The sequence below is a fragment of the Balaenoptera ricei genome, chromosome 6 (assembly GCF_028023285.1).
Source record: "Balaenoptera ricei isolate mBalRic1 chromosome 6, mBalRic1.hap2, whole genome shotgun sequence".
NCBI classification, from domain to species: domain Eukaryota; kingdom Metazoa; phylum Chordata; class Mammalia; order Artiodactyla; family Balaenopteridae; genus Balaenoptera; species Balaenoptera ricei.
In genome coordinates, this window is record NC_082644.1 from 54,151,169 (window position 1) to 54,175,673 (window position 24,505).

The 24,505-nt window shown below is 42.4% G+C and overlaps 1 protein-coding gene across 1 annotated transcript; it reads left to right on the forward strand.

Moving 5' to 3' along the window:
- Window positions 1-19,289: 19,289 nt before the first annotated feature.
- Window positions 19,290-24,267, forward strand: RPS6 (ribosomal protein S6). The gene is made up of 6 exons (XM_059924661.1): window positions 19,290-19,394; window positions 19,917-20,048; window positions 20,566-20,776; window positions 20,963-21,109; window positions 23,853-24,010; window positions 24,126-24,267. Exons 1-6 carry the CDS (start codon window positions 19,389-19,391, stop codon window positions 24,219-24,221), a joined length of 750 nt encoding a protein of 249 aa, XP_059780644.1. The 5' UTR covers window positions 19,290-19,388; the 3' UTR covers window positions 24,222-24,267.
- Window positions 24,268-24,505: the final 238 nt, after the last annotated feature.

Consider the following 24,505-nt stretch of genomic DNA (forward strand, 5'->3'; position numbering starts at 1 on the left):
TCTCTGTGCTTCCAGGACTTGATTAACTATTTCCTTTCCCATATTAGGGAAGTTTTCAACTATAATCTCTTCAAATATTTTCTCAGTCCCTTTCTTTTTCTCTTCTTCTTCTGGGACCCCTATAATTCGAATGTTGGTGCGTTTAATGTTGTCCCAGAGGTCTCTGAGACTGTCCTCAGTTCTTTTCATTCTTTTTTCTTTCTTCTGCTCTGCAGTAGTTATTTCCACTATTTTATCTTCCAGGTCACTTATCCGTTCTTCTGCCTCAGTTATTCTGCTATTGATCCCTTCTAGAGTATTTTTAATTTCATTTATTGTGTTTTTCATTGTTGCTTGGTTCCTCTTTAGTTCTTCTACATCCTTGTTCAATGTTTCTTGCATTTTGTCTATTCTATTTCCAAGATTTTGAATCATCTTTACTATCATTATTCTGAATTCTTTTTCAGGTAGACTGCCTATTTCCTCTTCATTTGTTAGGTCTGGTGTGTTTTGACCCTGCTCCTTCACCTGCTGTGTGGTTTTTTGTCTTCTCATTTTGCTTATCTTCCTGTGTTTGGGGTCTCCTTTTCACAGGCTGCAGGTTCGTAGTTCCCGTTGTTTTTGGTATCTGTCCCCAGTGGCTAAGGTTGGTTCAGTGGGTTGTGTAGGCTTCCTGGTGGAGGGGACTAGTGCCTGTGTTCTGGTGGATGAGGTTGGATCTTGTCTTTCTGGTGGGCACGTCCACGTCTGGTGGTGTGTTTTGGGGTGTCTGTGGCCTTATTATGATTTTAGGCAGTCTCTCTGCTAATGGATGGGGCTTTGTTCCTCTCTTGCTAGTTGTTTGGCATAGGGTGTCCAGCACTGTAGCTTGCTGGTCGTTGAATGAAGCTGGGTCTTCATGTTGAGATGGATATCTCTGAGAGATTTTCGCCGTTTGGTATTATGTGGAGCTGGGAGGTCTCTTGTGGACCAGTGTTCTGAAGTTGGCTCTCCCACCTCAGAGGCACAGCCCTGATGCCTGGCTGGAGCACCAAGAGCCTTTCATCCACACGGCTCAGAATAAAAGGGAGAAAAAAATAGAAAGAAAGAAAGAGGATAAAATAAAATAAAACTATTATAATAAAAAATAAGAAAAAAATTAAGAATAAATTTATTAAGAAAAAAATTTTTTTAAATTTTTTAAAAATAGATTTATTAATTTTTTATAATAAAAAATAAGAAAAAAATTAAGAAAAAATTTATTAAGAAAAAAGTTTTTTAATTTTTAAAAATAAAAAATATGAAAAAACTTATTAAAAAATTTTTAATTTCTAAAAATAGTAAATAAGGAAAAAATTATTAAGAAAATATTTAATAGGAAAAAAAATTTTTTTAAGTAAAAAAAGAGAAAAAAACAAAAAACAAAAAAACGGACAGACGTAACCCTAGGACTAATGGTGAAAGCAAAGCTATACAGACAAAATCTCCCCCAGAAGCTTACACATATACACTCACAAAAAAAGGAAAAGGGGTAAAATTAATATATCCTGTTCCTAACGTCCACCCCCTGAATTTGGGATGATTCGTTGTCTATTCAGGTATTCAGCAGATGCAGGCACATCAAGTTGTTTGTGGAGCTTTAATCCGCTGCTTCTGAGGCTGCTGGGAGAGATTTCCCTTTCTCTTCTTTGTTCATACAGCTCCCAGGGTTCAGGTTTGGATTTGGACCCACCTCTGCGTGTACGTCGCCTGAGGGCGTCTGTTCCCCGCCCAGACAGAACAGGGTTAAAGGAGCCGCTGCTTCCGGGGCTCTGGCTCACTCAGGCGGGGGGAGGGAGCGGTACGGAGGAGGCGGGGCGAGCCTGCGGCGTCAGAGGCGTCGTGACGTTGCAGCAGCCTGAGGCGCGCCGTGCGTTCTCCCGGGTAAGTTGTCCCCGGATCACGGGACCCTGGCAGTGGTGGGCTGCACAGGCTCCTGGGAGGGGAGGTGTGGAGAGTGACCTGTGCTCGCACAGAGGCTTCTTGGTGGCGGCAGCAGCAGCCTTAGCGTCTCCTGCCCGTCTCTGGGGTCCGTCCTGATAGCCCGCGGCTCGCGTCTGTCTCTGGAGTTCGTTTAGGCGGCGCTCTGAATCCCCTCTCCTTGCGCGCCGCAAAACAAAGAGGCAAGAAAAAGTCTCTTGCCTCTTCGGCAGCTGCAGACTTTTTCCCGGACCCCCTCCCAGCTAGCACCGAAGCCCGAGCCTCAGCTCCCAGCCCCCGCCCACCCCAGCGGCTGAGCAGACAAGCCTCTCGCGCTGGTGAGTGCTGGTCGGCGCCGAGCCTCTGTGCGGGAATCTCTCCGCTTTGCCCTCCGCACCCCTGTGGCTGCGCTCTCCTCCGTGGCTCCAAAGCTCCCCCCTCTGCCACCCGCAGTCTCCGCCCGCGAAGGGGCTCCTAGTGCGTGGAAATCTTTCCTCCTTCACAGCTCCCTCCCACTGGTGCAGGTCCCGTCCCTATTCTTTTGTCTCTGTTATTTCTTTTTTCTTTTGCCCTACCCAATTACGTGGGGAGTTTCTTGCCTTTTGGGAGGTCTGACGTTTTCTGCCAGCGTTCAGTGGGTGTTCTGTAGGAGCAGTTCCACGTGTAGATGTATTTCTACTGTATCTGTGGGAAGGAAGGTGATCTCCGCGTCTTACTCTTCCGCCATCTTGCCGATTCTCTCGATCAAGTAGTTTTTTAAAAATTTTTTTAAGAGATTTCCAATGTCATCAGCTTGAGTGAGAAAAACATTGCTAGACTGGCAAAATGATCTTTGGGCACTAGGCCTTCTGAGGCAGGAAGCAGGCTGAGAAATTTGCTTATTCCCCCCAAAGGAAAGTCTGTTTCCCAAAGTCCATATCAGCTGTGGCCAAGAAAGAAAATGCAAAAGGAGTCCTTTTTAGAGTGGATCCAAGATGTACAGACAAAAATGAACTAGGAAGTTATTCTTGGAGAGAAGAATCTGGCTTAATCAAAGAACATCTGCCATCATCAGCGTATAAAGTCCTTACATTATTTATCCAGTGGAGCTCTCATTCTTCTCTTTGTGTTGTTGGTTCAAAACCTCGAGAGTTCCAGGGGTAAAATCCGAAACTGGCTCCCCTACACAGAGGGCAAGGAGAGACCTAAGGTAGAGGCCGGTCACTCCAGATTGGTAGGCGACAGTTTTAACAAGCAAACTTGCCTACGAGGTTTGTCTTGGGTGCCGCAAAACAGTAGATCTCCACATCTTCCCGCCAGAACCTAAGGAGTTTATAAAAAAGTCTTAACGGCTGGGGTTCGGTTACATGTAGCACAGTCCAGATAGTCTCTGTAACACATTACTCTCTCAAGGCTGTGGTCTCAAAGTGGCTCCCGCTGTGGAAATGGTGGTCAGAAAGCTATTTTTTTTTTTGATCTAAGTAAATATCTGATAATAAATATCCAGTTCAACTGGTCCCACAAGTAGAAACCATCAAGTCACAAAGTCTGCCTTGGGGGGGAAAAGAAAAGCAAACACTTGTGTAAATGAAGCAAGAAGTGCATGATCAAAGATGAAATTTTCTGCATTTTTCTGTTTGGCCAGAGTTTTTCATCACTGGTCATGCTTGAGGCTTATCGTTTAGGCCAGTGACTCTCAAGGTATGGTCCCCAGACTGGCAGCATCAACACCACCTAGGAACTTGTTAGAAATGCAAAATTCTAGGTCCATACCCCAGACCTATTGAATCAGAAACTCTGGGGATGGAATCCAACAAGCTCTGGCTTAACAAGTCCTCCAGGTGATTCTGACCCACTCTCATGTGTGAGAATCACCATTTTAGCCAATGTGTGGTGGAGCAAAAATTCACTCTGGACTATACACTTTGCTTTCCTGGAAAGCCAAATCCAAGCCAAGACTGCTCCTGCTACCAAGAAAAAGAGGAAGAAAAGAGGAGCCCAATGAAGGAAGTCATCCTTTCATCAGGCTCGTCACCAGGAAACTGGGACTCAGAGTCTGGCCCCCTTCTCCAGCTAGGAGGGAAACAAAAAAAGTCACCAAGGATTTTTTTTTTTTTTTAATCTAAGAAGTCTCCAGGCTCAGAATTATGGGGGAGGGCTGCAGGAAGCAGGACTTTGCCAGGGAAACACTAGTGCACCCACTCCAAGAAAGCAGCCACCTTTGCTGCCGTAGGAGCTCTCTGGTTGTTTACTGACAGCCGTCGGAGGCCACTTTCTGCAGTTGTCACTAGGCCTCTCTTTAGAAGTGCCTCTCTCCTTTCTCTAATCTGTGCTGGAAAACCACAAACAGTGTTAGGTCTGGGTGTATGTTGATTCTGATTGGAAGTCTGAGGCTTTGCCCATGCCTGAAGCGCATGGAAGTTGTTACCATGTGTTTTGACCTCTGCTTTTGGATAGAGAAGCTGTTCCTTTGTTAAATAACTGTAGCTTGCAACAGTGTAGCAGCAATTTTGAGCACCTGCTTTGTGCCAGCCTCTATATTAAGTGCTGGGTAATAGAAGACAAAAATATTGTTCTTGCCCTGGTCAAGCTTAGTCTAGTAGAAGCACACAAACCATTAGAATACAACATGACAATTGCTGAAACGGAGGTGCAGACACAAAATGGGGAAGCAGAGCGGTAGGGGGCCCAAGTCTGCACTGAGAGCCAAGGGGGGCTCATCAGGGGAGGTAGCCTCCAGACTGAGATGTACAAGGTCAATAGGATTTTACCAGGCAGAGCACCGAGGGGGGCAGGGGTGAATTCTTTAGAACCAATAGTATGTGCAGAAGGATGGAGGTCTGAGAAAGCGTAATAATTCAGGAAACTTCAATACTATGTTTCAGCTGGAAAAGTGGCAGAAGAAGAAGCTGAATGAAACGACTAATAGATGATGTGAAAAGAGTAGGTCTTTAGGAAGGAAACCTTGATGGCTGAAGAATAAAATAGACGTCAAAAACAACTGATAACGTTTCTCAGTAATCCAGGTGCAGGATGATATGGGCATGACTAAGACATGCATTCATTCTTTTGCATCTTTTACATAATTACTGAATATGCAGTGGGCCCTAGACAGTTTTCTAGGTGCCAAGGATAACATCGTAAGCAAAGCAGATGCTGTCTCTGCCCTCACACAACTTGCAGTCTAGGGGGAAAGTCAGAGATTAGATATTGCATAAATAATTCATTACAGTTGTGCCACATGCTATGAAAAAGTACAAGTCCCATGACAACAGAGAGCAGTGGATGTGATCTTGTCTGAGGGTGTCGGGGAAAAGGCTTCCCCGAGGAAGTGAATTCTAAGCTGAGAGAAGTGAAGGTTGAGGCAGGGGTAAAGGAATTGAATAAGGAATGCGACGGAGATATAAAATAGGAGTTGTGATAGATTGCGCTATGGATTTGAGGTACTTGATGCGCTTTCCCAACCCACAGATATGGGACTTGACTTTGTCATTGGCTATGGAAAATGAAATGTGCATGGAACTGATTTGTCCACGACTGAGCAGAGGCTTTGAAACTGATTCATAGTCCTGCCATTCCTCATTTCCCTTTGCCATACCCCATATTGGGACTGCCTCTTCAGCCTGGATCCCAGAAAGAAGACACCTAGAGCAGAACAGAGCTGGAGTCAACTCACGGCCAACTCATAACTTGAGCAAAAAATATAACTTGTGCTGTCAACCACTGAAATCGAGGGGAATTGTTTCTTACCCCAGAATAACCTAATGAAGCCTGACAAATACAGAAGGAGAATTAATAAAACTTAACTACCGATTAGAGGCAGGACATGAAAGAGTGGGGGGAAAACAGAAGAGAACTTCAAACAGTGTAGCCTGAGTGATCAGAAGATGGCTAGGTTACTTACCCAAAAGGGAAGATAAGAGGGAAAATAATGATTTAGGCTTTGATGTGTTGAATTAAAGGGCAGGCTGAACATCTAGGAAGATATATTCTTTCAGCAACTGGAAAGGCAAATCAGGAGACCAAGGATAGGTCAGGATTAGAGAGAAAGACTTGTGCATCATGACTATAAAAGTGATACCTGAGAGCTCTGGGGTAAGTGAGCTCACCGGGGCTCAGGAGGGAAAGAGCGTGGAGGCTGGCAGAGGGCAGATCCTTGGTCGTGCCTGCATTTTCAGAGGCCTGAGTGACAAGGAGGCACAAGTCCTGGCAGACGAGGAGCAGGCATGCTGGGTTGAGAAGTAAACAAGGATGCAACACCACCTACAAAGCAGCCTTGCCCCCCAAAATAGTGAACCTAAACCAGATCAAAACTCTAGCTCTCACTACCAATTCACAGGAGGTGAATCACCTGGAGATCTTGTTTAAAATGTTAAAAATGCAGATTCTGATTCAGTAGGTCTTGAGTGGGGTCCAAGATTCTGCATTTCTAACAAACTCCCAGGTGATACAGATGCCGCTGGTCCATGGGCCGTATTTTAGAAACAAGGCTTTGGGAACGGAAGAAATGACAACACGCAGATGCAGTCAATAAAATGCAGATTGAGGGAAACCCTTCACAACAACCTCATTTCTTAAAACAAAAAATGGGGAGGAAACCTATAGATTTTCTATAGAGACATAACAACCAATTGCAATCCTTTGTTTAGATCCTAAATCAGAGTATAAACAAATGTTTTTTAGGGCAATTGTGGAAATGTGAACACCTGATATTTGATATTGGGGAAATTATTGCTGACCGAGGAGGTGTGGTAATGGTATGATTATGTTTTAAAAGGTGCTTCTTCAAAAGGCTACATACTTTATGATTCCATTTTTATGACATTCTGGAAAAGGTAAAACTAAGGAATAAAAATCGATCTGTGGTTGCTTGAGGATGGGAGAGGGAGTTCACTGCAAAGGGACATGTATCCTGATTGTGGTGGTTACCTGACTGAATGAGTTTCTAAAACCTCAGAACTGTACCTTAAAAAGGAAAATTTTACTTCGTGTAAATTATACCTTAATAAACAGGACCAAAACCAAAAACCAGAAAACAAAACAAAACAAAACAAAAACAAAAAAGGGACATTATTATTTAGAGATACATACTGAAATATTTACAGACAAAATATATCTGAGATTTGCTTTGAGATTATGGGGAAGGGTGTTGGTTTGGTGGTACAGATGGAACAACGCTGGCTTTAAATGGATTATTATTGAACCTGAGTGGTTGAACCTGGATGGTAGACACGTAAAACTAGTCTCTTTACTTTGTATGTGCTTAAAATTTACTGTAATAAAAAGTTTGAAAACAATTAAACCAGCAAAGGGCTTCATTAAATGGGGTGTCCCCATAAGCGCCCATGTAGCCGAGAGCACCAGAAAGGCAGCTTGGGGAGCAAGTGCTGGGGGGTTCGGCCTTTACCAGTGGGTACCCTTAAAGCAGCAGTTCCGGTCAAACCTGTGATCGTTCCCTGTCCCCTTCATTCCCAAGGGCACAGACCTAGCAGAGAGGCTACCCTCGTCTGAGGAAGCAAATGGCAAGTGGCCTGAAGGGTACCCTCTCAGGCCTCTGCGTGAGAAGGCCCTTTCACCAAGGGAGGCTTTGGTAAACAAGCTGTCAGCAGCCTGGGTGGGCTCCAGGTGGTGCTGTGGCCACAAACTCTCTGGAACTAGGAAGCTCGAAAGGTCAGGGACTGGTCAGTGTCACACCTCACCGTCCAGGGTGCCCCTTGGGGCTGGGCTCTGTGGCTGCTGAGATGTGCCCGGAGGGGGCCTCTGGCACGTCAGAGACATCACGCCTACTCACAGTGGCCTGTACACTTCATGATTCCTTCTCTCTGCCTTGTCTTCAGCCCTTCCAACACCAAGAAACACCTTGGGGAAATGGAAGCAGCAGGAGTCAAGGGGGAGGAGGCCAGGTTGGGGTAAAATGTGAGTAAAGGGTAGATGAAATTTACTTGGTAGAGAGAAATGGTACCCAACTGGGCAGGAGCTTGAAGAAGGGTTATGGGATGGTCCTCTATTACAGGAGGGCCTTGAGCAAATTTTAACGCCCAGGTAGAGAAACAGATTGAAAATGTAAAAGAAAAAAAAAAGGGTGATTAATGAGACCAGATCCTGAAGGAGCTGCAAAGAGGTGGAATGCAATTTGCCTAGAGAGAAGGGACAGCATGGAGTAGACACGTTTTGTCCCAGAATCCCCTCCTTTTCTGGGACCTTCTACCTCTTCAGTGAGATCTGCCCACCTCCCACATTCCGCTGCCCTCACCTCCATTCAGATGGCTACCATAGGAACAGCCATGGCAATACGCTGTGACCCGACTCCGTGGCTAGAGTTCATTGGTCCAAGAGTGGGTCTTGGCTCAAGCTGGCTAATCAGAATGCACCCATGGGAATTTGGAATCAGAATGAAGCTCTTCCAGCTCCATCTGGCTGCCTGATGGAATAGAGATTTGAACTGAGGCACTATTGCTAACTTGTTCCAATGGATGGAGACGTAGGCAGAACTGGTACACAGCAGAAGAGAATGATGTAGCAGTTCTAAAGAGAACTGTATAGATAAGAGACAGTCCAGATGGAAAAGAAGTCCCTGGCTCCAGCTCTGCCCAGGGATCTAGCTACATCCAAATGTTCCCAAGATACCCTGGAACCTTTATAGTAAAGTTGCATTTTTGCTTAAGCTAATTTGGATAGGATTTCTGTGACCTAAAACTAAGTGTCCTAACAGAACTCTATGCTGAGAAAGAAGGGAATATGTAGTATATATACGAATGTCTGGACACATTTTGAGGGTGAGAGAAAATTGAAGCAGTTCATACTTCTGAGAAAAAAGTGGCAGGATACATTGTCTACTGAAAGAAGGAGGTCCAGGTAAGAGGTCAAGGGCTTTAAAGAAAGCGGAGAAGACTGGAGCCAATGAGAAGATCATCCTTTTTTTTTTACTAAATTCTCTGATCATTTTAGTAGTTGGAGGCAAGAATCTAAAATGTAGTATGTTCTGTAGATGGAGACAGTCATTGCCCAGAAGCTTGCAGACTAGACACCAAGAAGAGCCACAGATCTTTAATCTTTCTCATTAGCAATGCAGCCTGGGGAACAAATGATGAGAAGTTAAGGGATGCTTGACCCTCCTAGAAATATCTGATGATTCCCAAAATGAGTGAACCCACCACAAGGGCTGGGATTTCTCTTTACATGAAAAAGTTTCTAGTGTATTTTAGGATGAGCATTTTGAAGAAACCTTTGCCAGGATTTGCAGCGACAATTTTAGAGAATAATTTTGGGCACCTCCTTGCAGATATCAACTAACTACAAACAACTCATGGATTTTCATCCTGGTGACCTTTCCAGCCAGTCAATTAGGAACAAGAAGTGGATGGGGCCCAGGCTGTCTCTGAGCCACGGCTCTCCCTGCCCTCTCTCTGCTGCTTCTGGGGTCTGTGTGGTTTCCTACTGGATGATGTCCTCGACTAGATTAAATCCCACTCTCAACTTCCACCCATGGAAGAAACTGCTGGAACCCCAGTGCCAGTTTTTGCTAGAATTGCCATCTGAAGTTCTTGAGCCCAGAAGGTATGTTCTTGGTACGCCTCCCCAAGGCTGTCCATCATCTGAATCAATCCACAGCATCTCAGCACCAAGCTCAGCCTTCGATCTCCTCCTTGTAGCAAGGTCAGTCTGGGTTGGAACCCTCACGGAAAGCCTATCCAAAGCAGCACAACTTGGGAGAGGGGAAAGGAAGGCATTGCTGGGAGTGAGAGTGACACGAGTAAAGTTAGAGGGACATGGGTAATGACAGGTGATGATGTGTCAGGGATGATGAAGATAACTAACACTCATTAAGAGTCTACTGTGCACCCAGAAAGGTTTAACTTTTTTCATGTATCAGTTCATTTATCCCCAACAGGAACTCTGTGAGGAAGGTATTACCACCATTTTACAGATGGGCAAACTAGGGAACCGAGAGAGTGAATAAGTTGTCCAAAGTCACATAGCTATTAAAGAATGAAAATACATGGGACAGGGACTTCCCTGGTGGTCCAGTGGGTAAGACTCCGTGCTCCCAACGCAGGGGGCCTGGGTTCTATCCCTGGTCGGGGCACTAGATCCCACGTGCATGCCACAACTAAGAGTCCGCATGCCGCAACTAATAGATCCTCCATGCCAAAACGAAAATCCCACACAGCCAAAATAAGTAAAATAAATATTTTAAAAAAAGAATGAAAATACATGGGACAAAAAGAAGATTGCCCCATAGAGTGAATTGATCTGATAAAAAAACAAGATTTATTCTTGCATTTTTCCTGTCATCCCCTTTCCTTCCTGCCCACCACCAAATATTTAATAAACATATGCCAGAGCTTGTTTTCCACAACACTGCAAAAACAGCCCTTAGTCCCTGACCCAAGGGGTGAGAAATCCATTGTAATTCTTGCTCCTGGATATAGTTACTGAAATATTGGCAAGGAGTTTTCCTAGCTTCATTTCTTTGATTTAACTTCCTTTCCCAAACACAGCATGGCATGTTTTAAAATTAGTCTCTTCCTATGAGTAGAAATTGCCCTTGAAATTTAGTTTTTTCTGTCTAAATGATCTTTTTTTCCTGTTTTCTTGACTGGAGCCAAATATAAGACAGCTTCCTGAAAGGCACAAGCTCATTTCCTCCCTTTACTACTTCTCTTCCTTCCTGTGTTTCCCTTTGGAAAGTATCTCCTTCCCCAAACACACTTGAAAAACTCACTTGCTCAGTGAGTTAGGGGAAATTTTACCTTTACTGATTGCTTTCAGGATTACTTTAACTCGGTGTTACTGAATACAAATTCTATCCTGTTTAGTCAGGCTTCTCATGGTTGAGAGACTCTACCTTTGGGCCCTGTTAGGAGTTGGATTGTGTCCCTCACAAAGTCTTATGTAGAAGTCCTAACCCCCAGTATTTCAGAATATAACTGTATTTTGAAGATTGGGCCTTTAAAGAGGTAATTCAGTTAAAATGAGGTTATTAGGAAGGGCCCTAATTCAATATGACTGGCGTCCTTAGGAGAAGAGGAGATTAGGACCCAGACACACACAGAGGAAAGGCCATGTGAAGACACAGAGAGAAGATGGCCATCTAAAAGCCAAGGAGAGGCCTCAGAAGAAACCAATCCTGCTGACACCTTGGTCTCAGTCTTCTAGCTCCATCCAGAATTGTGAGAAAATAAATTTCTGCTGTTTAGCCACCGAGTTTGTGGTATTTTGTTATGGCAGCCCTAGCAAATGAATATGGGCCCCCTCTCAAACTCACCTTTTTCACTGAGTCAAACACTCAGCCTCCAAACCTGTATACCTAACAGCCTGTTGGCTATCTCTACTTATATATCCCATAGACGATTAACACTCAAGTGTTAACACATTTTCTCCCACCCCTCAGCCCCTGACAATCACCATTCTTATCCTATTTCTGTGAGTTCAGCTCTCTCTCTCTCTCCTTTTTTTTTTTTTTTTTTTTTTTTTTAGATTTCACATATAAGTGAGGTCATATAGTATTTGTCTTTCTCTGTCTGATTTATTTCACTTAGCATAATGCCTTCAGGATCCATCCCTGTTGTTGCAAATGGCAGAAATTCCTTCTTTTTATGGATGAATAATATGCCATTATAGGTAGGTACATTTCCTTGCCTTTTTTTTTTTCCCTTTGGCCACGCCGCACGGCTTGCAGGATCTTAATTCCCTGACCGAGAATTGAACCCATGCTCTCAGCAGTGAAAGCGCCAAGTCCTAACTACTGGACAGGCAGGGAATTCCCAATAGATACATTTTCTTTATCCACTCATCTGTCAATGGACACTTAGGCTGTTTCCCTGTCTTGCCTATTGTAAATAATGCTGCAATGAACGTGTGGGTGCAGATATCTCTTCAAGGTCCTGTCAGTTCCCAGGGATGATGAGATTACTTTCAGAATTGCAGTCTTGCTGGGTTAGAGCCAGTTATGTGATGTTGCTGGGTCTCCAGGGGGGTCCGTGGCTGGCGGGCGTGTTATTAGGGGCTGGGGCAGGCGTGGATCCTGTCTGGTCACCGGGTAAGGGACTGCCTCCAGTACCTTGTTCAATATGGTGGTGCTGGGAGAAGGGTCTGCTTCACATTCCGCAGCTGGGTCCTCAGACAGCAGCCTATCACCAGGTGCTTGGAGGTAGTTCCCACCTGGTAATTGGATGAAACCCTGGGTGGACCTGCTAATTTGATGAATCCCTGGGTGGGCAGCACTGGTTCTGGATTGTGAGAGGGGCTGAAACCGAGGCCCAGGGCTATTTCAGGTTTCACTGAGGTCTGCAGACCTGGCTCCGGAGGCATGGATTGGCAGGTCTCCCGCCAGGGCCCCCGGTGCGCTGGACGGCTCCACGGCCGTGGCTACAGGGGCTGGAACCAAGTATAGGGCCATTTCATGATCTCTGGGGCATAGAGCGTCTGCTGCTCGGTCCTTCTGTCAGCAGGACTGTTCACTGACTGTGGCTAAGACGGACTGGAGGCCAGTTCAAAGTTATTTCAAAATCTACATTTTGACCGAGTTTGACAGGCTTACTTGCAAGGGCTCTCGGATCACAGCCGAGAGTGGCTAGAGCCAGTTCACGGGCCACTTCAGGATCCATAACCAAGACTGAGGTCTGTATGCCTACTGTCCAATGCATGGGTGGGCGTGACTCCTTCTGGGTCCCATAGCATATGGTGCTGGCGACAGAACCAAAGCCAAACGGGGTGGTAGCTGAGTCCTCAGATATAGAGCTGTTTTGGGTCTGTGACGGGTGAAGTCAGCACCCTGGGTTCAGGCCTTCCTTCTCAAAATATCTCTCCTGGTCTTGGACTGCACCAAGATTTCGCAGTCTACCTGGGTCCCAAAGCTGCCACAAAGGCACTTTTTTTCCTGATGGATGCTGAATTATTGTTGTTGGTAGGAGGGGTATGAGCAAGAAAGTATTATTCAGCCATCTTGCGGATGTTAATTCTTTGAATATTCCTTTTATAAACTTTTGATGTCTATGAGAATGTTGTTAATTTTTTATTGATGTGTAATTTTCTTAAAATATTATATTAGTTTCAGGTGTACTACATAATAATTCGATATTTTTATACATTACAAAATAATCACCATAATAAGTCTAGTTACCAGCTGTCACCATACCAAGTTATTACAATATTATTGACTATATTCCATTTCCTATACATTACATGCCTGTGACTTATTTATTTTATAATTGGAAGTTTATACCTCAATCTCCCTCACCTATTTCATTCATGCCTCTTACCCACCTCCCCTCTGGCAACCACTAGTTTATTCTCTGTATCTATGAGTCTGTTTCTGTTTTGTTGCATTTGTTTGTTTTGCTTTTTAGATTCCACATAAGAATGAAATCATATGGTATTTCTCTTTCTCTGTCTGACTCATTTCACTTAGCATAGTACCTTCTAAGTCAATCCAAGTTGTCGCAAATGGCAAGGTTTCATTCTTTTTGTGGCTAATATTACGTTGTATATATACCACATCTTCTTTATCCATTCATGTATTGATGGACACTTGGGTTGCTTCCATTTCCTGGCTATTGTAAATAATGAACATAGGGGTGCATATATCTTTTCAAATTAGTGTTTTTGTTTTCTTTAGAAAAATACCCAGAAGAGGAATTGCTGGATCATATGGTAGTTTATTTTTAATTTTTTGAGGAACCTCCATACTGTTTTCCATAGGGGCTGCACCAATTTACATGCCCACCAACAGTGCATGAGAGTTCCCTTTCCCTCCACATGTTCACTAACACTTGCTATGTGTTGTCTTCTTGATAATAGCCATCTGAAAGGTGTGAGATGATATCTCGTCATGGTTGGGATTTGCATTTCCTTGGTGATTATTGATGTTGAGCAGCTTTTCATACGCCTGTTGGCCATCAATATGTCTTCTTTGGAAAAATGTCTATTCATGTCCTCTGCCCATTTTCAATTTTTTTTTTTTTTGATGTTGAGTTAAATGAGCTCTTTGTATATTTTGGATATTAACCAATTATGGGATATATCGTTTGTAAATATCTTCTCTCATTCAGTAGGCAGACTTTTCATTTTGTTGATAGTTTCTTTCACTGTGCAAAAGCTTTTTAGTTTGATGCAGTATTTATTTTTACTTTTGTTTCCCTTGTCTGAGGAGACACATCCAAAAAAAATAAGCATTGCTAAGATCGATATCAAAGAGTATACTGCCTGTTTTTTTCCTAAGAGTCTTATGAAATGTATGGTTTTAGGTCTTCCATTTAAGTCTTTAATTCATTTTAAGTTTGTTTTTTTATATGGTGTGAGAAAGTAGTCCAGTTTCTTTTGCATGTAGCTGTCCCATTTTCCCAACACCATTTATGAAGAGGCTGTCTTTTTCTCATTTTATATTCTTGCCTCTTTTGTCATAGATTAACTGACTATGTACGTTTGAGTTTATTTCTGGGCTCTCTATTCTGTTCCATTGATCTATATGCCTGTTTTTGTGCCAGTACCATACAGTTTTGATTACTGTAGCTTTGTTATATTTTGAAATCAGGGAGCATGATGCCTCCAGCTTTGTTCTTCTTTCTCATGATTGTTTTGACTATTCAGAGTCTTTTATGTTTCCACACAAATTTTAGAATTATTTGTTTTAGTTCTGTGAAAAATGACTTTGGTGTGTTTTTTTTGGTTTTTTGTTTTTAATTTGGCTGCACTGTGCAGCTTGCAAGATCTTAGTTCCCCAACCAGGGATTGAACCCGGGCCCTGGCAGTGAAAGTGCCGAGTCCTAACCACTGGACTGCCAGGGAATTCACTGACTTTGCTATTTTGATAGGGATTGCATTGAATCTGTAGATTGCCTTGGGTAGTATGAATTGATTGATTGATTCTTTCTAATGTATTTTTTATTTCCATTATTGTATTCTTCAGCTCTGCTTGGTTCTTCTTTATATATTTTTACTCTGTTAAACTTCTCACTGTGTTCATCCAGTCTTCTCCCAAGCTCACTGAGCATCTTTATGGTCATTACCTTGAACTGTTTATCAAGTAGATTGCTTACCTTTACTTTGTTTAGTTCTTCTTCTGGAGTTTTGTCTTGTTCCTTTGTTTGGGCACGCTGGTAGGTGGGGCTGGCCAACAGCCTGATTGGCTACTAGACCCTACCTCATGCAGTGGCTGCTGGTCCACTGGTGGGTCACAGTGTGGCTAGTTACATGGCCCAGGAGGTCCAGGGGCTGGTACGCATCTGCTGGTGGGTGGGGCCAGGCCCTGGCACTAATAGGCTTGAGGGAAAACTAAAGGAGAGATTTGTGACAATTGGTAAAATTTTATGGGCTGTGTAGTAGAATGTATTGCCTAAATAATAAGTTCTACATGTGATAATGGTATTGAGGCTATGTGGCAGAATATCCTTATTCTTAGGAGATACATCCTTAAGTATTCAGAAGAGAAATACCATGGTGTTTGTAATTTAATTTCAAATGGCTCAGAAAAAAATAGTATATGTGTGCATATACATATAATAAATAAATGTGTGTATATTTATATATATATGTATTATATATTATCCAAAACAACAAAATACTTAGGAATAAAATTAATCAAGGAGGTAATAGACTTGCATACTGAAAACTGCAAAACAGTGCTGAAATAAATTAAAGAAAACCTAAGTAAATGGAAAGACATATCATGTTCATGAGTTGAAAGAGTTTAATGAATTTAATTTTGTAAAACTGGCAATACTCCCCAAATTGATCTATGGATTAAATGCAATCCCTATCAAAATTCCAAGAGCATATTTTACATAAACGAGCATAAGATTCATATGGAATTACAAGGGATTCCCAAAGAACTAAAACAATCTTGAAAAAGTCAAGGACCCCACCTCCTGATTTTGAAACTTACTACAAATCTACAAATCAAAACAGTGTGGTATTGGCATAAGGATAGATATATAAATCAATGGAATAGATTTGAGAGGCCAGAAGTAAGCTCATACATCTATTGCCAGTTGATTTTCAACAAGGGTGCCAAGATCATTAAATGAGGGAAAGGATAGCCTCTGCAACAAATGGTGGTGGGACAACTGGATGTCTACATGCAAAAGAATGGAGTTGTACTCCCATATTAACAAAATAACTCAAAATGGATCAATGACCTAAATACAAGAACTCAAACCATAAAATTATTGGACAAAAATATAGGGATTTTGGATTTGGCAATGGATTTGTCTCAGATATGACAATGAAAGCATGATCAACAAAAGAAAAATTAGATAAATTGGACTTCATCAAAGTTCAAAACTATTATACATCAGTGGACATTCTCAAGAAAGTGGAAAGATATGTACATAATGGGAGAAACTATTTGGACATTATATATCAAATAAGGGTATAGCATTCAGAATATATAAAGAACTCTTACAATTCAATAACAAAACAAGCCAATTCAAATACAGGAGAAGAGCCCTTGTGCACTGTTGGTGGGATTATGAAATGGTGCAACTTCTATGGAAAACAGTATGAAGGTTCCTTAAAAAATTAAAGCTAGAACTACCATATGATCCAGCAATCTCACTTCTGGGTATATATCCAAAAGAACTGAAAGCAGGGTCTTGAAGAGATATATGCATGCCTATGTTAATACCAGCAGTATTCATAATAGCTAAGAGGTGGAAGCAATCCAGATGTTCATCAACAGATGAATGGATAAATAACATGTGGTATATAAATACAATGGAATGTTATTCAATCTTAGAAAGGATGGAAATCTTGTCACATGCTACAACATGGATGAAGCTTGATACATGGTTAAGTGAAATGAGCCAGTCACAACAAGGCAAGTACTGCGTGATTCCAATTGTATGAAATATCTAAAGTAGTCAAATTCATAGAAACAGAAAGAAGAATGGTGGTTACCAGGGATGGGAGAGGGGGGAAAAAAGAGCTGGTTAATGAGTATAGAGTTCCCATTTTGCAAGATGAAATAGCTCTGGAGATGTTTCACAACAACGTGAATATACTTAACACTACTGAACTGTATACTTAAAAATGGTTAAGATGGTAAATTTTATGTCTTTGAAAAAATGCATTAGAAAAGAAAAAAAAAAAAAGCCTGAGGAATTGTCCTGGATTTTACTCTTTGCCTCATATTAACTCACTACCACTACTTCAATAAAAATAGAGCTAAAATAAAAAACAAAAAACAAAAAACGGGCAAAGGACTTGAGTAGACATGTCTCCAAAGAAAATATATAAATGGCCAAACACATGAAAAGATGCTCAACATCATCAGTCATTAGCGAAATGCAAATCAAGACCACATTGAGGTACCACTTCACATCCACTAGGATGAATATAATTTAAAAAGAGAGAAAATAACAAAATAACAAGTGCATACATTTCTGGGGGGAATGTAAAATGGTTCAGCTGCTCTGAAAATCGTTTGGCAGTTCCCCTGGGAAACACAGAATTACCATGTGACCCAGCAATCCTGCTCCTATATACCCCAAAGGACTAAAAATAGGTACTCAAACATACCAGCACTATTCACAATAGTCAAAAGCTGGAAACAGCCCAAATGTCCATCAGTGGATGAACGGATAAACAAATTGTGATTCACACATACAGTGTGATAGCATTCAATCACAAAAAGGAATAAAACACTGATACATGCTACAACGTGGATGAACGTCAAAAATATTAGAAGGCAGACACAAAGGTCACATAGTGTATAATTCCATTTATATTAAATATATAGAGTAAGTAAATCCACGGAGACAGTACACAGATCGTGGCTGCCAGTAGCTGGTGGAAGGGGGGGAATGGGGAGCAATTGCTTAATGGATGCAAGGTTTCCTTTTGGGGTGATGAAATTATCTTGGCACTAGATAGAGGTGGTGATTGCACAACATTGTGAATGTGCTAAATGCCACTGAATTGTTCACGTAAAAATGAATAATTTTATGTTGTGTCAATTTCACCTTAACAAAAATTACATACACAGGATTTAAATGCATCATTTCACCGACCTTTTTACACTAACATCAGACGATCGAACAGGATTTAGCAGAATCTTTCAGCTTTGAATGTGAAGCAGGCCTAAACTCAAAACTTTGTGATACTGAAATGGAAGATGGGATGTAATAATCTTGGAAAGTAAAAATTATTTTTGTTTATTTTAAACGCAGGAGTTTTTTTTCTTGAAGAAAAAATATGGAGTAAATATGTAATAGATAATAAATGTTTCTTCCTTCAGGGTACTGATTCAGGGTACTGTGGGCTTCAAAGTTAGATCACCTGGGTTCTCATTCTCAGTCTCCCAGGAATGTTCTGGAGGACTATCCGATACACTATCTTTCCTACATCTTTCTATTCTAATAAGAGTTGAATCATTGCTGATTCAAGATTTACTATAATACACTCATTCCTTCTCCCTCTGCTGGCTGGCTCCGTACTACCACACTGATAGACTAACACATAGCAGAGCTGGGGTTATGAGCCTTACTTATTTAAGTACCATACACTTTGCTGCGTCCTGAGTATTCCACAGTGAAGTTAAGACATGAGCCCTGGCCTAATTTACCATCTAGTAGGGGAGGCAGACCATAAGCAAACCATTTATGTATCATGAGTAAACAGTACTATAAAGGGAAATAGTGCTACACTAGAGGAGAGGAATACAATTTCTGGTTGTGTGTTCGGGAAAGGCTTCTCTTAGGAAGGACATGCAATCTGAAAAGACTGGCATGGTATTAACGAATGGCGATAGGTGAGCTTTGGACTGTGGAAAGTTTATAAAGCCAGGTTAAGAAGTTTGGAAAGTATTTAACTGTAGTGGGAAATAAATGGTGCGTTTCCAGCAAGGGAGTGATAGAATTTTGCGTTTTAAAAAGATCGCAGGGGCAAGACAGAAAGCAGGGAGACTATTTAGGAGGTACCAGGACTTGGAGTAATTATGGTTTTTGGCTTGGGTGACAGGGTGGCTGAGTGTATCATTCTGTGGTAGAACGATGACTGCAGCGGTTAGAGGACAAGCGGATGACCGAGTGTTTAAGGAAAAAACAAAGCACAGCTTTCAAGGCGTCTTGTTCTTAACAGCTGGAACCAGGGCAGGGCACGCTCCTAAATGGAAATCTTCGGACGGAGGCTGAGGTACACGACAGCCCAGGAGAGCCGAACTCCGATCCCGCTCTCCCTCTTTGGTGTCATCAGAAGCAGAGGCCGGGACCGAGCGGGGCTGCTCTCTGACCCAGAACCACGGGGGAAAGAACAAACACCGGAGAGACTAATCTTCGGAACTACACCTGGGCCGCCTCACTAACACCGCCCACTGACTCCACCTCCCAACCGCTGATTAGCCCCACCCCCGGAAGTGCCGCCTACCCACGCTCACTTCCGCTATCCCAGGCGTCTGACCGTATCGCGAGAACTGGGAGAGCCTATGTGACCTGGGCTAAGCGGAAGTTGGGTCTCTTTTTCGTGGCGCCTCGGAGGCGTTCGGGCGCTTCAGAATGAAGGTGGGAACTGGTGGCGGGTGTTGCGCTAGGTTTGAATAACGTGAATCGAGCCCCAGAATACGGCGCTGCGCTCCAGAATGCTGGCTGTGGATGGAGAAGGGCCTGAGGCAGGAGAAGGATCGCTCTTTTGGGGCCGGAGCTCTTTGGGAGAGCGGATGGCGAGCGATTGCAGCTGGAGCTGCGCCGGGCTGGGAGCGCCATGGTGGCGTCTTGCCCCCCAGCCGGGATAGAGGCGGCCCTGCTGCCCGGTTGGCGGCAAGTAGGTCAGGCTTCTTGCTCCGAGAGGGTGAACGGCTGCGCAGCGCCCTTCGCCCTGGCGTCATTCCTCGAGGCTTGAAAGATGTGTTCTACTTTTAGTGCAGTGTGTCTTGAGCGGTCTTACGTACACACATGCTTTAGTGAGTAGTATCAGATTTTCTGTTAGTTGTGTGTGGGTGACAGGAAAGGCTTTTTGCAGTGGAATAACCTTTGTAGTGGTTCTGCGATGTTCATGAAGTTCTTTTCCCCCCGTTTAATTTTTAGCTGAACATCTCTTTCCCGGCCACTGGCTGCCAGAAACTCATTGAAGTGGACGATGAACGAAAACTTCGTACCTTTTATGAGAAGCGTATGGCCACAGAAGTTGCTGCTGACGCTCTGGGTGAAGAATGGAAGGTAAAAGTGGCCTTGACGGACTGCCGAGTTGAATTGTTAGAATATTTAAGAGAGATGGTAAACGCTACTGGTAATTGGCAAATGTAATGGGGTTCAAACTCGGGTTCTGTCTTCTGACCTTGGGTTTAGTTACTTCCAGATGTCACTTTATAACGTGGAGCTGTCACCTGGCAGGGTTATGTTCATGAAAAAATATATAGTTCTTGCCCTGCGAGCTAATGGTCTCCACTTTTTTTTGAAAAGTGCCAAGAAGGGTTGTTTGATTTATTTGTGGTTCATTGATGCTTTGTTCCTTAACATAGTGTTTCTCCCCCAAGGGCTGTTAACTCTGGTAAAGCATCGGCTAGAAGTAACTTGATTGAAAGGACTTTGCTAATTAAACTTGGGAAATTGGAAGTATAGACAAAATTTAGTGACCAGAGAGAAAGCTCTTAGGTTTCAAATTGGTCTTAATGAAGTGTACTCGTTGGAGGCCACAGTCTTTTGTTCTGTAATGTGTCATTGTGTTCTCTTCCAGGGTTATGTGGTCCGAATCAGTGGTGGGAACGACAAACAGGGTTTCCCCATGAAGCAGGGTGTCTTGACCCATGGCCGAGTCCGCCTGCTACTGAGTAAGGGGCATTCCTGTTACAGACCAAGGAGGACTGGAGAAAGAAAGCGCAAATCTGTACGGGGTTGCATTGTGGATGCCAATCTGAGCGTTCTCAATTTGGTCATTGTAAAAAAAGGTGAGATTTTTATTCTTGAGTTAATTTTTGTCCACACTGATTTAAAGCTGATTGTCGATTGATTGATTGATTTGCAGTATCCACAGTTTGGACCAGTGGACTTGTTTTAGCAATGCCTGAACAATTTAGGGTTCTTGTTTGTAAGGAGGTTGTTGAATTAAAAGTCTGTTCATTTTTCTCTTTCAGGGGAGAAGGATATTCCTGGACTCACTGATACTACTGTGCCTCGTCGCCTGGGGCCCAAAAGAGCTAGCAGAATCCGCAAACTTTTCAATCTCTCTAAAGAAGATGATGTCCGCCAGTATGTTGTGAGAAAGCCCCTAAACAAAGAAGGTACGGGGGATTGTGCAGTTTAGGGCTTGCTTAGTTTCATTGATTCGTCGTAGCATTTTGTGTGCATGTTAGAAGATAAAAATCTGTCTACTAGTTACCTAGAATCTGAGTTTTTAGGAAAATAGTGAGGAAGAGAGTGTCAAGATGTGCAGTTGGTATGAATCCTTATTATATCCAGTGCCCTCTAGAGTGATAGAATTTTTCTTGGAAATTTGCCTTTGGTTCACTGATGTATAAGTTCATTCAGAGATAACTTATGAGACATTTTAAGTTCGTTGCTTTGGGGTTAGGAGTTGAAAGAATGACAAAACTCTGGGGTTGTTATTTAATGTGCTCTCGCCCCCCCACACTTGCTTTCTTTCCATATCAGTGGTTCTAATTTTTGTGTTTACCAAAGAAATACATGCGTTCATCCACTTAAGTTGCTTTAACTTCTGGCCTTCGTTTACTTCAATTGGAATGTGCATAGCAATAGAGTTGTGAGAATTAGAAGTTGGAAAGAAACTTTATTCAAAATACCAGGGAACAAGTGTTTGGGGTTTTGGGGTTTTCATATGTATATAAATTTATTTAGGTGTAGTTGATTTACTATGTTGTGTTAATTTTGCAGTACAGCAAAGTAATTTAGTTACATGTATGTAAATTCTTTCATATTCTTTTCCACTATGGTTTATCACAGGATATTGAGTATAATTCCCTGTGCTATGCAGTAGGACCTTGTCTACTCATTCTATGTATAATAATTTACATCTGAATTCCAAACTCCCAAATCCATCCCTCCCCCTTGGCAACCACAAGTCTGTTCTCTGTGAGTCTGTTTCGTACAGTTATTTGTGTCATATTTTAGATTTCACATGTAAGCGATATCATACGGTATTTGTCTTACTGTAACTTCATTTAGTATGATAATCTCTAGGTCCATCCACGTTGCTGCAAATGGCATTATGTCTTTTGTAGCTGAGTAGTATTCCGTTGTATATGCCTACCACATCTTCTTTATCCCTTCATCTGTCGGTGGACATTGAGGTTGTTTCTCTGTCTTGGCTATTGTGAATAGTGCTGCTGTGAACATAGGGGTGGCGTGTATCTTTCTGAATTATAGTTTTGTCTTCTGGATGTATGCCCAGGAGTGGGAGTGCTGGATCATATGGGAACTCAATTTTTAGTTTTTTCAGGAACCTTGGTGTTCTATATTTTAAGAAGGTATATATATATATATTTTTTAATTTATTTATTATTTATTTATGTCTGTGTTGGGTCTTCGTTTCTGTGCGAGGGCTTTCTCTAGTTGCGGCAAGTGGGGGCCACTCTTCATCGCAGTGCGCGGGCCTCTCATTATCGCGGCCTCTCTTGTTGCGGAGCACAAGCTCCAGACGCGCAGGCTCAGCAATTGTGGCTCACGGGCCCAGTTGCTCTGCGGTATGTGGGATCTTCCCAGACCAGGGCTCGAACCCGTGTCCCCCGCACTGGCAGGCAGATTCTCAACCACTGCGCCACCAGGGAAGCCCCAAGAAGGTATATTGTTTATTAGGCAACATAACCCATCACTAGTGAGGTCTGCAGCAGCAATGCTCAGTAATGATATTTCTGTAGTAAATTGTATGAATATTTACAATAAGTGGAATAAATAGCATGTTAGTTCTGGGTTGGGTTTTCCTGACAGATCTGAAAAATTTTGTTTGGGTTTTGGTTTTCAGGACTGGGGGCTTAAATAAGCTAATACCTGGTATATGGTAAGTGCTCATTGGTCACTCATATGAAATATTTGGACACCTACTGTGTGCCAGGTATGACTTTCAGTGAAGTAACTGGCAAATATATGGTAGTTCCCTGTAGTTGCACTCCTGGAAATATCATTAGTGTACTAAGTGCTACTTAACAGACATTTGTTAACATGGTTCTTTTTTTCTTTATAATTCCAAAGTGTTTTTTATTTTAGCAGAACCTGAACTGAGCATTTAGTCTTAGAATATTTATCTGAAGCATTTATTGCTCCCAGAAGGTGTCCACAAACTAAAATCATTGCATCTGAAAAGACTGCTGTTCTGAAGCAGATTTATAATCCAGAGGATTTTGGATTATAAATCAGACAGGCTAAATGAAGATACTCTCAGGAATTCCCTGGTGGCCCAGTGGTTAGGACTCTTGCTTTCACTGTGGTGGCCCAGGTTCAATCCCTGGTTGGGGCACTAAGATCCCGCAAGCCGGGCAGCACCACCAAACAAACAAACAAATAAATTCATTCATTCATTCTAATGTTAAGTTTCACTCCAGATAAGCAGCCTCTGTCTTGAAAAATAGAAATATGAGCACTAATTGGGACTTCAAAGAGCATGGTGGGATGCAGTTAATGGTTTACTTAGTTTTCATGACAAGTTAAATATGCGGTTAATACTGTTTTAAAATAATGCTCATATGTCTTACGGTACAGAGAGATATAATATCCTCCCAAGACAGTGTAATTGTGGAAGGGAAATCAAAGTGAACAGAAAAAAGTATGGGGTATGACTTCCAGCTGTTCAGCAAAGTAACCTATCACTTTGTTGAATTTACGTATGATCTTGAACTTGACATCCAAGCTATTGGTATAGGAAAACACTGGTCCCTAGTAAACTGTCTCATACAAATAAGTTTTCATAGGAACTACTGAGTTTGAATCTTTCTAATGCTTTAAAAATGTAAATGTGGGTCCTATTGAACAAGGGTATTATTGAAGTGATTGAGTCATTATCTAAATTTTTAGGTAAGAAACCTAGGACCAAAGCACCCAAGATTCAGCGTCTTGTTACTCCACGTGTTCTGCAACACAAACGTCGGCGAATTGCTCTGAAGAAACAGCGTACTAAGAAAAACAAGGAAGAGGCTGCAGAATATGCTAAACTTTTGGCCAAGAGAATGAAGGTAAGTCCTCAGTGCGTGTGTTGGGGGATGGGGGGATAGGCCTCGCTTTGGATTTGCATTTTTAATCCAGATAAGCTTTAACTGTGCTTTTTTTTTTTTTTTTGCTTTTGTTTAGGAGGCCAAAGAAAAACGCCAGGAACAGATTGCCAAGAGACGGAGGCTGTCCTCTCTGAGAGCTTCTACTTCTAAGTCTGAGTCCAGTCAAAAATGAGATGTTCTAAGAGTAACAAATAAATAAGATCAGACATCACATCTCCTTTATTGACTTTTAATTGATGATAAAATAAACGAAGGTTGAGAAACTTATAGAAGAGGAGGTACTGTATAATCTAGTGGTAGGTAAAGTCTGCAAGAGATACCTGAAAGTGATTGATAATCCTTCAGATTCAGACACTGAGACTGAACTGTGATTGATAGTGGAAGAGATGGCCAGGACAGTTTCTTTGGTGGGTGGCTCAGGAAAGGACTCTTAGCATGTTCATTGGCTTTTTAGCA